The 15068-nt window shown below is 37.2% G+C and overlaps 1 protein-coding gene across 15 annotated transcripts in view; it reads left to right on the forward strand.

The window, feature by feature from the left end:
- CPEB3 (cytoplasmic polyadenylation element binding protein 3) overlaps nt 1-15068 on the forward strand; it is a 199551-nt gene that overhangs the window by 96008 nt on the left and 88475 nt on the right. For 13 of the 15 annotated variants that reach the window (XR_012020878.1, XR_012020877.1, XR_012020875.1 and 10 more), the window contains one exon: nt 12665-12688. The exons of the other annotated variants lie outside the window; for them this stretch is intronic. Coding sequence is in view for 9 of the 13 variants with exons in the window: in XM_072806118.1 (XP_072662219.1) it covers nt 12665-12688 (24 nt within the window). In the remaining 4 variants the exon portion in view is untranslated. The remainder of the gene's footprint in view (nt 1-12664; nt 12689-15068) is intronic. 15 annotated transcript variants of the gene reach the window in all.

A 15068-nucleotide genomic window follows, 5' to 3' on the forward strand; every position in this document is an offset into this window, starting at 1 on the left:
CATGAGGGAGACAGGAGCAGAACCTTTTGCCTCCAGGTTGATGGTGATAACTTTTGCTTTAAATATTTAATTGTTAAGAATGGTTGTATTATTTTTATACTAGTTTAGCACAAACACATAAATCCATTGTCTCAGGGAAAAGTGCTGATCTAATGTTACTTGTCACCTTGTTTATGCTCTGAAAGCTTGATAAAGCCTCTTTTCCAGAAAAATGGAGTGATAAACCTGGTGATAAACCTGATCTACATGGTCTGACATTGAGCATTGTAAATAAGTGAAATCTGAAATATTTTTGACTTACTTTTGACTTGGATTTTGGAAAAAGTTCCTTGTGTGTGTGAATATGTCTAAAAAGCTAGGAATTGGGTGCTTCCAACCCAATAATAAAGATACAGGGAACTGAGAAGTTACCTACTTTCCCCTGTAGACCTCCCTGTTTGCTTTCTCTACTTGTACCTGGACTTCCCATGTATAACACTCAGCACCCTTGTAATTAACTACTGAATGTTGGTCTTTAATATGTATGCTTCAGGAGAGCGGAGACCAGCTTTAATTCACAGTTCTTCACTGGCTTCAAGTGCAGTGCCAAACCCATTCAGTAGGTACTCAATATTGAAGATGAAAAGACAGGGAAAAATAGCTCCAAGAAACCGTGAGAAGCCAAGTATAACAACCTTAGAGAATATCCAGTCTACCTTAGTTCCTTTATGAAGAATTGTTTTAACTCTTTCTTTTGGAAGATGGTAGTAACATAAAAAGATACAGCAATTAACAGTTTGCAAAGTGCTTTCTCAGACCTCTGTGCTTTTGTAAGGCATATAATGGGTTGCCAGGATATAGTCAAAATCCACTTTCCTGAACACCCATTTTACCCCAGGATTCTTCTCTTATCCAAACAAAATGTGGGTATGTGATAGAGTAGTATATGAAATTGATATGCAGTTTGTAAGATAAAGCTATCAACTTCAAAGTGTATCCTAAGACACTAACAAATTTTAAGAATGCTCTGTGGTTTGTTTCTCTCTACTTTGGGGGCACTTTGATAGAAAAGTTAAGAATAATAATCATTCATTTTACCTTTATTGCAGTCTTGTTTAAAACATGGCAGTATCTTCATTGTCTGAAAAAGGTAAAGGAGCTTGCTGATGTCCTTCAGCCAATCAATAGCCATCTATAGCTTAGACATAAAGATTTTTCTGCTAACCAGCCCCTTAATCAATCTAGCATGACTTCTACTTTTTTTGGATTTTCCCAAAAAGATCACTTAGGTTTCATTCAGCTTCTTTAGTAACACTAGAGTAAATAATACTTTTTTGATTGTGGAGGATTAGTGCAGTTCCAAGAGTGATCAGTTTTACTTTCAGAACATAGTCTCCCTTGTTAGTGGCAGGAATTTTAAACACCCTTCTACTCAGGTCTTTAGTATGTGCAGACAGGTAGTCTGAGACTTGAACAAAAACTTGGTATACAGATGATCCCTAAGTAAAGTTAGGTGAAACTTTGACTTCTCGTTATCCTCTGCATACTTAAACCTTTGTTACCTCACTAAAAGGTTTTCTCCGTGAATATAGTGGAAATAATGCAATTTTGGGAATCCAAACAGATCTGAATTTAAATCCTAGATCCATCATTTATTTGCTTAGTGATATTAGACAAATTACCTGTGTTTTTTTAATCTTAAATGTAGTTATTAACCCCTTCTTTACAAACAGTAAGGGTGAGTGTGCAATGCTCCTGTTACCAGACCTAGCAAGAAATACATACCAAACAAATACTAAGCTCTGCTTCTTCCCACTTTTCCTTCTAGTCCCCCCTTTTTGCTTTCTTAGTTAGCAGTAATTCTTTTTCTTTTTAAATTAATTTCAGAGGTAGAATTTAGTGATTCATCAGTTGCATATAACACCCAGTGCTCATTACATCAAGTGCCCTCCTTAAGGCCCATCGCCCAGTTATCCTTTCCTCCCATCCACCTCCCCTCCAGCAACCCCCGATTTGTTTCCTTGAGTTCAGCATCTCTTATGGTTTGCCTCCCTCTCAATTTTCACTTTATTTTATTTTTCCTTCCCTTCCTCTATGTTCATCTATTTTACTACTGGGTATTTATCCAAAGGATACAATACATAGTGGTTTTTGAAGGGGCACATGCACCCCACTGTTTATAGCAACAATGTCCACAATAGCCAAAATATGGAAAGAAGCCTGGATGTCCATTAACGGATGAATGAATAAAGAAGATGTGAGATAGATATAGATATAGATCTATAATGGAATATTACTCAGCCATCAAAGAGAATGAAATCTTGACATTTGCAATGATGTAGCTAGAACTAGAGGGTATTATGCTAAGTGAAACAAGTCAGAGAAAGACAAATACCATATGATTTCACTCATATGTGCAATTTAAGAGTTAGCAGTAATTCTTAATCCCAGCTATATGATCAAAATGGGAACAAAAATAGAAAATACTCTGGTGTGTGACCCCACACCAGAGACTGTAATTTAATTAATTTGGGGTGAAACTTGGCTGTAAGAGGTAGGCAAGAAGTGGATGGAAAAGAACAATTAGAAATTACTTCTTGGAAGACCCAGTGCCACTCCTATTCCTTGCCAATGTTTGTCTTCATCTGAGCATGAAGGAATCAAGTAGCATAAGGACGATGTTATGCATTCCTTTCTATTCTTTCTTCCCGCTTAAAGCATGTTTCTCCTTCATTGTTCTCTGAAGTTTTCCCAAGTCCAGATCAGAAAAGGAAGCTGTTTTGGGGAGGTCAGGGCAGGGGTGAGGGGAGTGAGCAGCTTTCCATGTTGCTGGAGCACTTCCCAAATTCTCAAGTCATTTCTTTTCCATAACTTTCTTCCATGAAGGAACACCCCCTTCCCACATGAGAAGGGCCTTATTGATAGGGCACAAGGAACAGTGACCAAGGGGCTGAGCATTTGGTTCTCTTAGGCTCCTGAGCACACTAGCACCCATTTTATTCACCCTTTGTTCTCTCTGTATAATTCGCTATTGTTTTAGAGTTCAAAAATGTAGGATTAGCAGTATTGGGTGGCCTGAGCAGTCTAGAAATTGAGTTTTTATATAATGTTTGAAGAGATCTCATCAGATTTTGATATAGTGGTTCAGAGAAGATGGTTTATTGAGAGAACATATGCCAAATATTTGGGTACATATGTCTATAGTAGGCCAGACTTGATTTGGACAGATTGATCTGTGTAAAATACAAAATACTCTGGCATGTGCTTAGAATTCTCAGGACTCTTGATTTCTTCCCTTTTCTGGGAGGCAATTATTCTATCATTTAATAAACATTCTACTGAAATAAAAGTAATATGGTAGTTACTCTCAGTGGAATGCTATTAGACTACAGATGTGAAGGTGCATAGACATCCCCTGATGTGAGTTTATGTGGATGCCCACTTTCTCCAAGTAGGGATAGCAGAGCATAATCCAGAGATTCTTTAGGTTTATTTCCAGAAAAATCTTGTTATACATACAATCATGAGGAATTTAGGAAATGGACTTGGAAGTTCTGAAGTGATTACTTTCATAACCCAGTACATACTGAGATTCTATAAGTAACCCATATGGTAAATGTACTTTGGAAACTAACTTAATACTAAGTATGCATGGATATTGGAGGATAGTATAGAGAAGCTTTGAAGAGTAGCTGTTGAATTAGGGTTCTACCCCTATGACCTCACTTAAACTTAATTACTTCTTTAAAGACCCTGTCTCAGGTAAGTCATACTGGGGAAGCTTCAGCCTACATATTTGGGGGTACACGTTTCAGCCCATAACAACTGGTGAATAGATAAACTGTGGTATTTCCATATGGTGGAATATTATTCAGTAATAAGGAGAAATAAAACATGAACACATGTAACAACATGGATAAATCTCAAAAACATTATGCTAACTAAAGGAAGTCAAATACATTAATTCTATTAATATGAAGTTATAGAAGGGGCAAACAAAACTATACTACAGAAAGCAGATTAAGGGACGCCCAGGTGACCAGGTCAGTTAAGTAACTGACTCTTGATTCTGGCTCAGGATGTGATCTTAGGGTGGTGAGATCAAACTCTCCATTGGCTCTGTGTCAGTGTGGAGTCTGCTTGAGATTCTCTCTCCCTCGCCCTAGTTCCTCTTCTGTGCTCTCTCTCTCTCTCTCCCTTTAAAATAAAATAAATAGTTTTCTAAAAGTAGATTAATGTTTGCTAGGAACCATGGGTTGGAGGATGAGATGAACAGCAAAGGGACACAAGGAAATTTTTAAGGAAGATGAATTGTATGATGAACGCAGTGGTGACACAACTATATATGATTACCAAAATTGGTCAAACTGTACATTTACAGGGGATGAGTTTTACTGAATGTAAATAATACCTTAACTTAAAAAAAGAATCAATGCTTTAGATCAAGTGTAGACTTAGATTCAGTCCCAGCTCTGTGTAGCTGAGCAACCTGGAGCCAATCATCCTTTCTGGGCCTCAGTTTACCCATCTGAAAATATATATTATGATAATTGCTTGTTTTAATTTTTAGACTTACAAAGTGAATGGAAAAAAAAAGGAAAAAACAAAGTGAATGGAAAGATTTTTCTGAGAAAAATGGATGAGTCAATGTGAGAAGGGTAGGAAAAAGATTTTAAAGCATGCAAATACTTTATGTGAATATAACAATGAAAAGGCCTACTGGGCAGCCTGGGTGGCTCTGCGATTTAGCGCCACCTTCAGCCCAGGGCCTGATCCTGGAGACCCGGGATCGTCCCACGTAGGGCTCCCTGCATGGAGCCTCTGCCTGTGTCTCTGCCTCTCTCTCTCTCTCTCTCTCTCTCTCTCTGTGTGTGTGTGTGTCTCATGAATAAATAAATAACATCTTTTTTTTTTTAAATGTATACCATCCTTTCTTTTTTTTAATAATAAATTTATTTTTTATTGGTGTTCAATTTGCCAACATACAGAATAACACCCAGCGCTCATCCCGTCAAGTGCCCCCCTCACTGCCCGTCACCCATTCACTCACACCCCCCGCCCTCCTCCCCTTCCACTACCCCTAGTTCGTTTCCCAGAGTTAGGAGTCTTCATGTTCTGTCTCCCTTTCTGATATTTCCTACCCATTTCTTCTCCCTTCCCTTCTATTCCCTTTTCACTATTATTTATTATATTCCCCAAATGAATGAGGCCGTATAATGTTTGTCCTTCTCCAATTGACTTATTTCACTCAGCGTAATACCCTCCAGTTCCATCCACGTTGAAGCAAATGGTGGGTATTTGTCATTTCTAATGGCTGAGTAATATTCCATTGTATACATAAACCACATCTTCTTTATCCATTCATCTTTCGATGGACACCGAGGCTCCTTCCACAGTTTGGCTATTGTGGACATTGCTGCTATAAACATCGGGGGGCAGGTGTCCCGGCGTTTCATTGCATCTGAATCTTTGGGGTAAATCCCCAGCAGTGCAATTGCTAGGTCATAGGGCAGGTCTATTTTTAACTCTTTGAGGAGCCTCCACACAGTTTTCCAGAGTGGCTGCACCAGTTCACATTCCCACCAACAGTGTAAGAGGGTTCCCTTTTCTCCGCATCCTCTCCAACGTTTGTGTTTTCCTGCCTCGTTAATTTTCCCCATTCTCACTGGTGTGAGGTGGTATCTCATTGTGGTTTTGATGTGTATTTCCCTGATGGCAAGTGATGCAGAGCATTTTCTCATGTGCGTGTTGGCCATGTCTAAGTCTTCCTCTGTGAGATTTCTGTTCATGTCTTTTGCCCATTTCATGATTGGATTGTTTGTTTCTTTGGTGTTGAGTTTAATAAGTTCTTTATAGATCTTGGAAACTAGCCCTTTATCAGATACGTCATTTGCAAATATCTTCTCCCATTCTGTAGGTTGTCTTTTAGTTTTGTTGACTGTATCGTTTGCTGTGCAAAAGCTTCTTATCTTGGTGAAGTCCCAATAGTTCATTTTTGCTTTTGTTTCTTTTGCCTTTGGGGATGTATCTTGCAAGAAGTTACTGTGGCCGAGTTCAAAAAGGGTGTTGCCTGTGTTCTCCTCTAGGATTTTGATTGAATCTTGTCTCACATTTAGATCTTTCATCCATTTTGAGTTTATCTTTGAGTATGCTGAAAGAGAGTGGTCTAGTTTCATTCTTCTGCATGTGGATGTCCAATTTTCCCAGCACCATTTATTGAAGAGACTGTCTTTCTTCCAGTGGATAGTCTTTCCTCCTTTATCGAATATTAGTTGACCATAAAGTTGAGGGTGCACTTCTGGATTCTCTATTCTGTTCCACTGATCTATGTGTCTGTTTTTGTGCCAGTACCACACTGTCTTGATGACCACAGCTTTGTAGTACAACCTGAAATCTGGCATTGTGATGCCCTCAGCTATGGTTTTCTTTTTTAAAATTCCCCTGGCTATTCGGGGTCTTTTCTGATTCCACACAAATCTTAAAATGATTTGTTCTAACTCTCTGAAGAAAGTCCATGGTATTTTGATAGGGATTGCATTAAACGTGTAAATTGCCCTGGGTAACATTGACATTTTCACAATATTAATTCTGACAATCCATGAGCATGGAATATTTTTCCATCTCTTTGTGTCTTCCTCAATTTCTTTCAGAAGTTTTCTATAGTTTTTAGGGTATAGATCCTTTACCTCTTTGGTTAGGTTTATTCCTACATATCTTATGCTTTTGGGTGCAATCGTAAATGGGATTGACTCCTTCATTTCTCTTTCTTCAGTCTCATTGTTAGTGTATAGAAATGCCACTGACTTCTGGGCATTGATTTTGTATCCTGCCACGCTGCCAAATTGCTGTATGAGTTCTAGCAATCTTGGGGTGGAGTCTTTTGGGTTTTCTATGTAGAGTATCATGTCATCAGCGAAGAGGGAGAGTTTGACTTCTTCTTTGCCAGTCTGAATGCCTTTAATGTCTTTTTGTTGTCTGATTGCTGAGGCTAGGACTTCCAGTACTATGTTGAATAGCAGTGGTGAGAGTGGACATCCCTGTCTTGTTCCTGATCTTAGGGGAAAGGCTCCCAGTGCTTCCCCATTGAGAATTATATTTGCTGTGGGTTTTTCGTAGATGGCTTTTAAGATGTTGAGGAATGTTCCCTCTATCCCTACACTCTGAAGAGTTTTGATCAGGAATGGATGCTGTATTTTGTCAAATGATTTCTCTGCATCTATTGAGAGGATCATATGAATACCATCCTTTCAAGCATCATTTTTACCTGCTAAGTTCATATTGGCTGTGGAAAAATTGATCACTTTTCAATTATAATTTGCCAGATTTGAAAATTATTGGGCTGAAAGTGTCTTCCCTGCCATTATAAAGCAAAGCTAGAAGAGGAGCATTTATGGGGCAAACTCCATCACTCCTGTTCTTTGGGAATTAATCTAATTAGGGAAAGGGGTATTTTTATATTAACTTTAAGATCTTAACCCAGGGCAGCCCTGTTGGCTCAGTGGTTTGGTGCCGCTTTCAGCCCAGAGTGTGATCCTGGATCCTGGGATCCTGGGATCAAGTCCCGCATCGGGCTCCCTGCATGGAGCCTGTTTCTCCCTCTGCCTGTGTCTCTGTCCCACCCCTGTGTGTGTGTTGTGTGTGTGTGTGTGTGTGTGTGTGTGTGTGTGTGTGATGAATAAATAAAATCTTTAAAAAAAAAAGGTTCTTAACCAATTTTGTGGGGAATTTATTAAAGGATTTTTTTTTATTATTTTTTTATTTTTTTGACAGAGAGAAAGTGTGTGTGTGTGTGTGTGTGTGTGTGTGTGTGTGTGAGAGAGAGAGAGAGAGAGAGAGAGATAAGGGGGAGGGGCAGACAGAGAGGGAGAGAATCTCAAGCAGACTCCATGCTGAGTGCAGAGCCCAACTCAGGGTTCAATTTCACAACCCTGAGATCATGACCTGAGCTGAAACCCAGTCAGACACTTAACTGACTGAGCCACCCAGGTGCCCCTTAAATGGAATTTTTTGCATGACGATACATAGATGGAAGCTGAAATGGACCACTAAATGTGTGTATAGAATTTAATTTTGTATACTGAAATGGTATTCAGAACATTAGTTTACAAGGTTTTTTTGTTTTTGTTTTTGTTTTTTTTAAGAGAGAGATGGGAAGAGGGGCAGAGAGAGAGGGAAGAAGAATCTTAAGCAGGCCCATGTCCCATGTGGAGTCTGATGCAGGGCTTGATCCTACCACCCTGAGATTATGACCTGAGCAGAAATGAGGAGTTGGCTGAGCCACCCAGGTGCCCACATTTACAAGGTGTTTTTAAGAAACTGATTTTATTACAAGGAAAGTAATTAACTATTTGTTCCTCTGGTTGATTTTTAACAGTCTTGACAGATATTTCCAAGCCAATTAATAAAATGTTGTACTAAGGTCTTTATATCTTGTTTATCTTTTTTTTTTATATCAGTATAGCATCTCAGGGACTCTGCTTAAGTTCCTGAAATGATACATGCTGCTTTGATACACAATAGAACAGAGATCTTTTCTCTTTGTCCTTCTTCCCTTTCCCTCTCTACCCCCTCTCTCTATCATTTTTGAGCCCCTGTGGTAGAACGTTTATGATGTTACTTTGCTTAGAAAAACCTCAGCAAATTTAGATGAATCCACATAAACGAAGAATTAGTTTATATTTTAAAATCATATCATTAACATCTGTTGGGAGATCACGTGTATGAGTGCAACCATTTAAGACCCAGTGCAGGCCAAGTCATAAAGAGTAGCAGATGATTCATTTTACTTTGTTGCCTCATATACCTAATAATCCATAACATTTATGGGATAGTACCATTCACAATGTATTAGTCATTGATCATGTAAACTTATTTTTAGAATAACTCTGACATATCCCATTATAAAGTACATATACCTTTTTATGTTTATCCTGATGGATGAAAAGTCTTTAATTTTTTCAATTTTAAATTATTCAGATTTATGATTTAAAGACTATAAAAATGTTAGTATTATGAATTTTCTACATTACTCATATACCTTTTATCTTAGTGAATCAATCTAAAATGTTTGTGATATTTTGGTTTTTTTGCACTGTAATATACATACCAAACAATGCACAAATCACAAACATATATATAACTTGACATATTAATACAGATTGTACTTACCCATCTAACCAGTACCTAGATCAAGACCAAAACATTAGCAACACCCCAAAGCCCCCTCTCAGTCTACCTTCTGGTTAATACCCCTAGCCCAGGGTAACCAAAACCATGACTTCTAAAAATTAAATGGGATTTTTTGTGAGTTCTAAAAATCATACATATGAAACGGTAAAAAGAATTTTATCTGTAATGATTATGATGATTGATAAATAAAGTTTTTGGAGGAACTACTTAGGACTTTGTAAGTATACCATATCATATCTTCGTGTATCTGGTTTAAATCTATGCTAGCATAGGATGTCTTGTGCAGACGGAATTACTTATATTTCCTGCCCTTTTTTTCTATGTGGGATCATTTTTGGCTGACTCATATAAGTTTATGTGTTCACTATTCTTGTTTAGAAGTCATATTTTCTCTCAAGGGAAAACACTACCTATGTGTTCCCAAATTTCTGTCCATGGCATTCATTTCATTACCTTTCCCTTAGGGAAGAATTTGACTCTAATTAGTCTATTTGCAAGTGGCCTTCATATGAGCAGATTTTTAATCACCAACAGAGGTGATGTATATTCTATTTTTTTAAAGATTTTATTTTATTCACAAGAGACGCAGAGAAAGAGGCAGGGACATAAGCAGAGGGAGGAGAAGCAGGCTCCCTACAGGGAGCCTGATGTGGGACTTGATCCAGGGACTCCAGGATCACGCCCTGAGCCAAAAGCAGGTGCTTAACCACTGAGCCACCAAGGCATCCTGGTGACATACATTCTAAAGGCCATCAAGGCACTCCTTCCCTTGATTACACACTCAGCTAGCAACCTATATTTGTTGAATACCAGCTTGTGCAGAGCATTCTACTAGGTACATGAGAGGATATTAAAAGGAATACAAGATAGTGACCTTGGCCTTTAGGAATTTAACAGTACAGTTAGGTGGTTACAAGTGTGAACTCTGGAGCTGGACTCTTAGATTCATATTCCAAGTCTACCATTTCGTAGCTATAAGATTTTAGGCAAGGTACTTAGTTCTGTGTCCCATTTTCTTCATCTATGAGAAGATGCTAATAAGAATTCTTATGTCATAAATTTATGGGGTGTGTTAAATGGCATTAATATGTATAAAGCATTTGAACTGTTCTGGTGCATAGCAAGTACTTATTAAGTGGTAGTTGCTATAATAATAATCACCATAGGGATCATAGATAAAATACTGAAATTAGGACCAGGGTAGCACATAATTAAATTCCACGGTGAATGATGAAAGCAAACTGAAATATCTCACATTACTGCTTTCAATTGGCTGCCTATCCTATATGTTATCTTGCCCCCATATCAGTCACCAGACTGATGTGAAACAATTTACTATATTTGATTAGATATGGAAAAAGAAAAAAAAACATAAAAATCATGAACTACTTAAGGAAGCTTTGACTAAAACTCCCAAGTATGTCTTTTGTAAGTCTTACCCACCTCCCCAACTCAAGATGCTCCTCCTCATCCCCAAGACTGGATCTGTTCACTTCATGTTCTCTATTACCTGAAAATTTGGCAGTTGAAGACTTGAGTGAACAGCATTTCTCATTTACTTTTAGGGGTGTTAAGGTCTGATGAGTCATTTGTACCTTAGTATTGTAATCAGATTCTTTTTCATTGAGCATCTGGCCAGAAATCAGATATAATGAAAGAATGTGAATTTGTTGTTTGGGAGAGAAATGTGTACTTTTGAAATACAGAATGTTTTATTTCCTCTCTAAAGATTTGCAGTTGGGAGTATTGGGTGGCATGACATCATTGGGCATGGGGGAAGGGACAAAGAAATAATGGTATGATATCAAAACATACCTAATCTCTCTTTTTTAAAAAATGATTTTGTTTGTTTATTTGAGAGAGAGACAGAGAGAAGAGAGAGAGAGGAGAAGCTCAAGCTGGGGTAGAGGCAGAGGGAGAGAATCCAAACAGACTGGGCACTGATTGCAGAGCCCAGCACAGGGCTGGATCCCACGATCCCAATATCATGACCTGAGCTGAAATTAAGAGTCAGATGCTCAATTAACTGAGCCACCTAAGTGACCCCATACTTAATCTCTTTTTAAGTGTCATTTATTAGTATTAACTCACCCTTATTATTATAAATTAAGTAGACTTTTGGGGGGCCAAACTAGGCAAATAACTACCATGTATTATACATTCTGTGGGGAGATGAATTCCAGGATATACATAATGAAAAGTATAAAAATTCTTTAATTTTTTTTGTAATGTGTTCCTTTTTCTAAGTGATGTAAACTGCTATGCAAATTCAGAGAAGATTGTGGGTTTTTTTAATGGAGAATTATAGTGACAGAAAAAGTTAGGGAAGAAGTAGGGATTGAACTGGAAAATCCTTTTTAATATTTATGTAATGGGAAAGTGAAGAGGCCAAATGTGTGTGTATGATGTCTGAAGAAAAGAGGGAACTAGCAGAAGATGTGATTTCAACTTCCTAGCTAAAAAGTCTGAATTTATTTTCCTAGGAGAGAAATTGTTTTCTTCAGTACTACCTTTTACTGTAAATGTCACCACAGATTATCTTTGTTTTTTGTTTTCTTTTGATTTGTGTTAAGCTAATATTATAACATGTCTTGCTTTTAAAAATGAATTAGAGTTCTCATTTACTTGATAGACCTCAAGTTTTCAAATTTGAAAAACTTTCTACTTTGAAAGTTATTTTAGATGACAGGATCTCCTAGCAATATATGTATAATACCATTGTCTAGTTCTATTAAATGTTGTAATAATGCATTCTGTAGACCTTGAGTTTTGAAGGGGAAGAAAATCTTCAAAGCACTCTGTTTTTCAACCTGATGTACCCAGTACCTTAATCCCTTTCTACTTTTTCAGTTTACTTCTTAGGTAAAAAGATGTTGTTTTCTGCCTATCTGTGATAATGTATGGAAAGTAAATGGAGAGATCATGAGAAAGAAACCTCACTGAAATTTTCACACGAACATATTCTATAAAACCAGAGTTAATTGTGTGTTAAATTTCTATACAGTTTTCAAGGGTCACCATTTATGGCGTGTGTGTAGGTGTGTGTGCGCACGAATGCATGAAGAAATTCAAAATGACCACCACACGCTACGGTTTTCAATTTAGAGTGAATGGATTTTCTTTAAACTGATATCTGATTGTAATATGAAGATCTATAAATCAGAAAAGAAAATTAAAAGAGCTCTATTTATCTATATCTGATATAGATAATGGACCACAATATAAATCCTTATAAAACTCTGTAACTTAAGAATCCATTGTGTCTTTTCCAGTGGCTGCCATAAGCAGGTGAATTTCTATTTAAGATTGTGTTTTAACTTGTGCTTCATGAAGGTTTTTTTTTTAAATATAATATCTCTGCAGTCAATTTGAACAGTATCTCCAGATTAATTAATACTGAAAGTACTTAGAAAAGGTTTATGTGAATATTTTTTTTATCTCTAAATTCACCATTTTGATACAGATACCCATGGTTTTCTTCTGTGTTTACATGCAGCCAGGAGCTATGGGCGGAGACGAGGTAAATTTTTTTTAATGAGATCTTTTGCTTGCCAAATTGTGAGTAAATATGAGTGTGTGTGTGTTTATACCCGTGTGTGTGTAAAACAATAATTATTGTATGGAATGTTCTAGCTTATTTTAGCAAAATAATTCTCATCACTTTCATTATAGTTATTTTTTGTTGTTAGTTGTTAGTTTGTTCTTTTAATCCTAATATAGACATAGCAAAGACGACTTCTACCTGGAAATTTTTGTTACATGATGTCCTTTATCCACAGTGTTCTTTTCGTACTACTTAGAAGGCAAAAGTTAGGTTTTAGAGGGCAATTCTTGATCTTACAGATTGACTGCTGAGTTCTGTGTTACATCCAGAGGCCGATTTACCTTGAAACTAAAGAAGGCTGAGTTTCAGCGACATTCACTTTCAAGGGGACCATCTCCAAGTTCTTTACCTTATCTTTGTGTTCTTTTTCTTGAAGTGGATCCTCAACTTGTATAGGCTCTAAGCCCCATAAAACTTGCATTCTCTCCTGATTATACCCAAACAAAATAATGTTGCTTTTATTTGTGTAATGCTGTTATCTTTCTAAAGCATTTCCATATCTATAATTCATTAATAATTTTATGAAGTAGGTAGGCTAAGCCTAATGTAGTGTTTCAAAGGAGTATGAGATTTAGGATCAAAAACCTAGGTTGTAATTACTGCTTTATTACTTCTGTCTGGTATCCTCATCTGTAAATTATGAGTTACTAAAACAAATCTTGTCCAACTTTAAGAGTTAGTGAAGGTATAGTGTAAAAAAACAGGAGAGGAAAACATATTCATATACACTAAAAGCATTCTACAAATGTAAGTTGCTTTGGTACTCATTTCTATTTCCTTTTAAGTTAGTTAGTTAGTTATGATTTTATTTTTTATCCAGGAGAGACACAGAGAGAGAGGCAGACAAAGGCAGAGGGAAAAGCAGGCTTCCTGCAAGGAGCCCAATGCAGAACTCAATCCCCAGACCCTGGGATCACAACCTGAGCCAAAGGCAGATGCTCAACCAATGAGCTACCCAAACACCCTTATATTTATTTATTTGAGAGAGTGGAGGAAGAGACTGATGGGGAGGGAGAGGGATAAGCAGACTCTGTGCAGAGTGCAGAGCCTGACATCGGGTTCTGTCTCTTGACTGGGATCATGACCTGAGCCAAGACCAAGAGTTGAACACTTAACCAGCTAAGCCACCCAGATGCCCCAAATTCATAGTATTTTGTATTTATTCCACAGTAAATATTTGTTGAGTGGATAAATATTGACAGAACCTAATATGTTTTTGAGTTACTACTGAAAACTTCATGGTGGAATCATATAGTCAGTTTTGTTTTCAAATCGTGGTGAAGAAAAAACATTTGTGTAGTTTATTATTTTTTAGCTGTGGAAATAAATACCATTTAATATTTTTAATCTTATTGTTTTTAAATTGAAAGTATAGTAAATATTATTAGAAATCATTTTGTACTATACATATAATTTTCATGTTGCTAGAAAATTGATCACTTTTGGGAAGGAGTAAAGAATAGACAGTTTTACACAGAAAATAGACACCGTCTGGAGGGTAGATAGCAGAGACTAGCTTCTCCTCTTACACACTGTTCAGTTACTGCATCTTGTTGAAATTTTTCCTCTAGTGTCTCAGGCCTCATCCTTCCAATTTCATTTCTGTTGTTTCTTTCTTTCTGAAACACCACTTTGTCCATATCATCCAGCTTCTCCCTATTTAACCAACCTCTCATCTCCATTTTCCCCACCTGACCTTCCCCTAACTAGTCTCTGTGCTTTCCCAGTCTGGCGATGCATCACACATACTGTCCTCCCTTCCTTTCATTTACTTATCTAAGGCCTATCCTTAGTTCATGCATTTAAGCCAAATTTAAGCCTTATCTCTCCCAGGAAGCCTTGCCCACTGGCCTTGCAGGCAGTGTTTTCCTCTGCTTCTACTGCCTTGCATTCTTCTTGTATTTTCCATATGCTCCAATTCTTCAACTAGAGATAAGTTCTTTGAAGACAGTTGTTGTATCTTGTACCTAACACTGTGGCCTACATATAATTAGCACTTATTAAATGCTCATTGATGAAGATTTTTTTGAAGTAACACTCTACACCTGTGTAGATCAGTTTGGCATCATATTTTTAAAAATTATCTTTACAAATCATAATATATTAAATACAGACATAAAGAATAGTAAGATCACCAAAATTTCTAAGTGCCTGAAAAAATTACTCTTCCTTTTTCCATGTTACCTTCCCGATATCTATTTGTTAAGTTTGAATTAATTGTTTTCACAAGCTTGGTTATCTTTGCATCAAGTGTTTAGCTAAATACTGCCCAGAATGAGTTGGTCCCTGCTCTCCA

The sequence above is a fragment of the Canis lupus genome, chromosome 29 (genome assembly GCF_048164855.1).
Source record: "Canis lupus baileyi chromosome 29, mCanLup2.hap1, whole genome shotgun sequence".
Classification (NCBI taxonomy): Eukaryota; Metazoa; Chordata; class Mammalia; order Carnivora; family Canidae; genus Canis; species Canis lupus.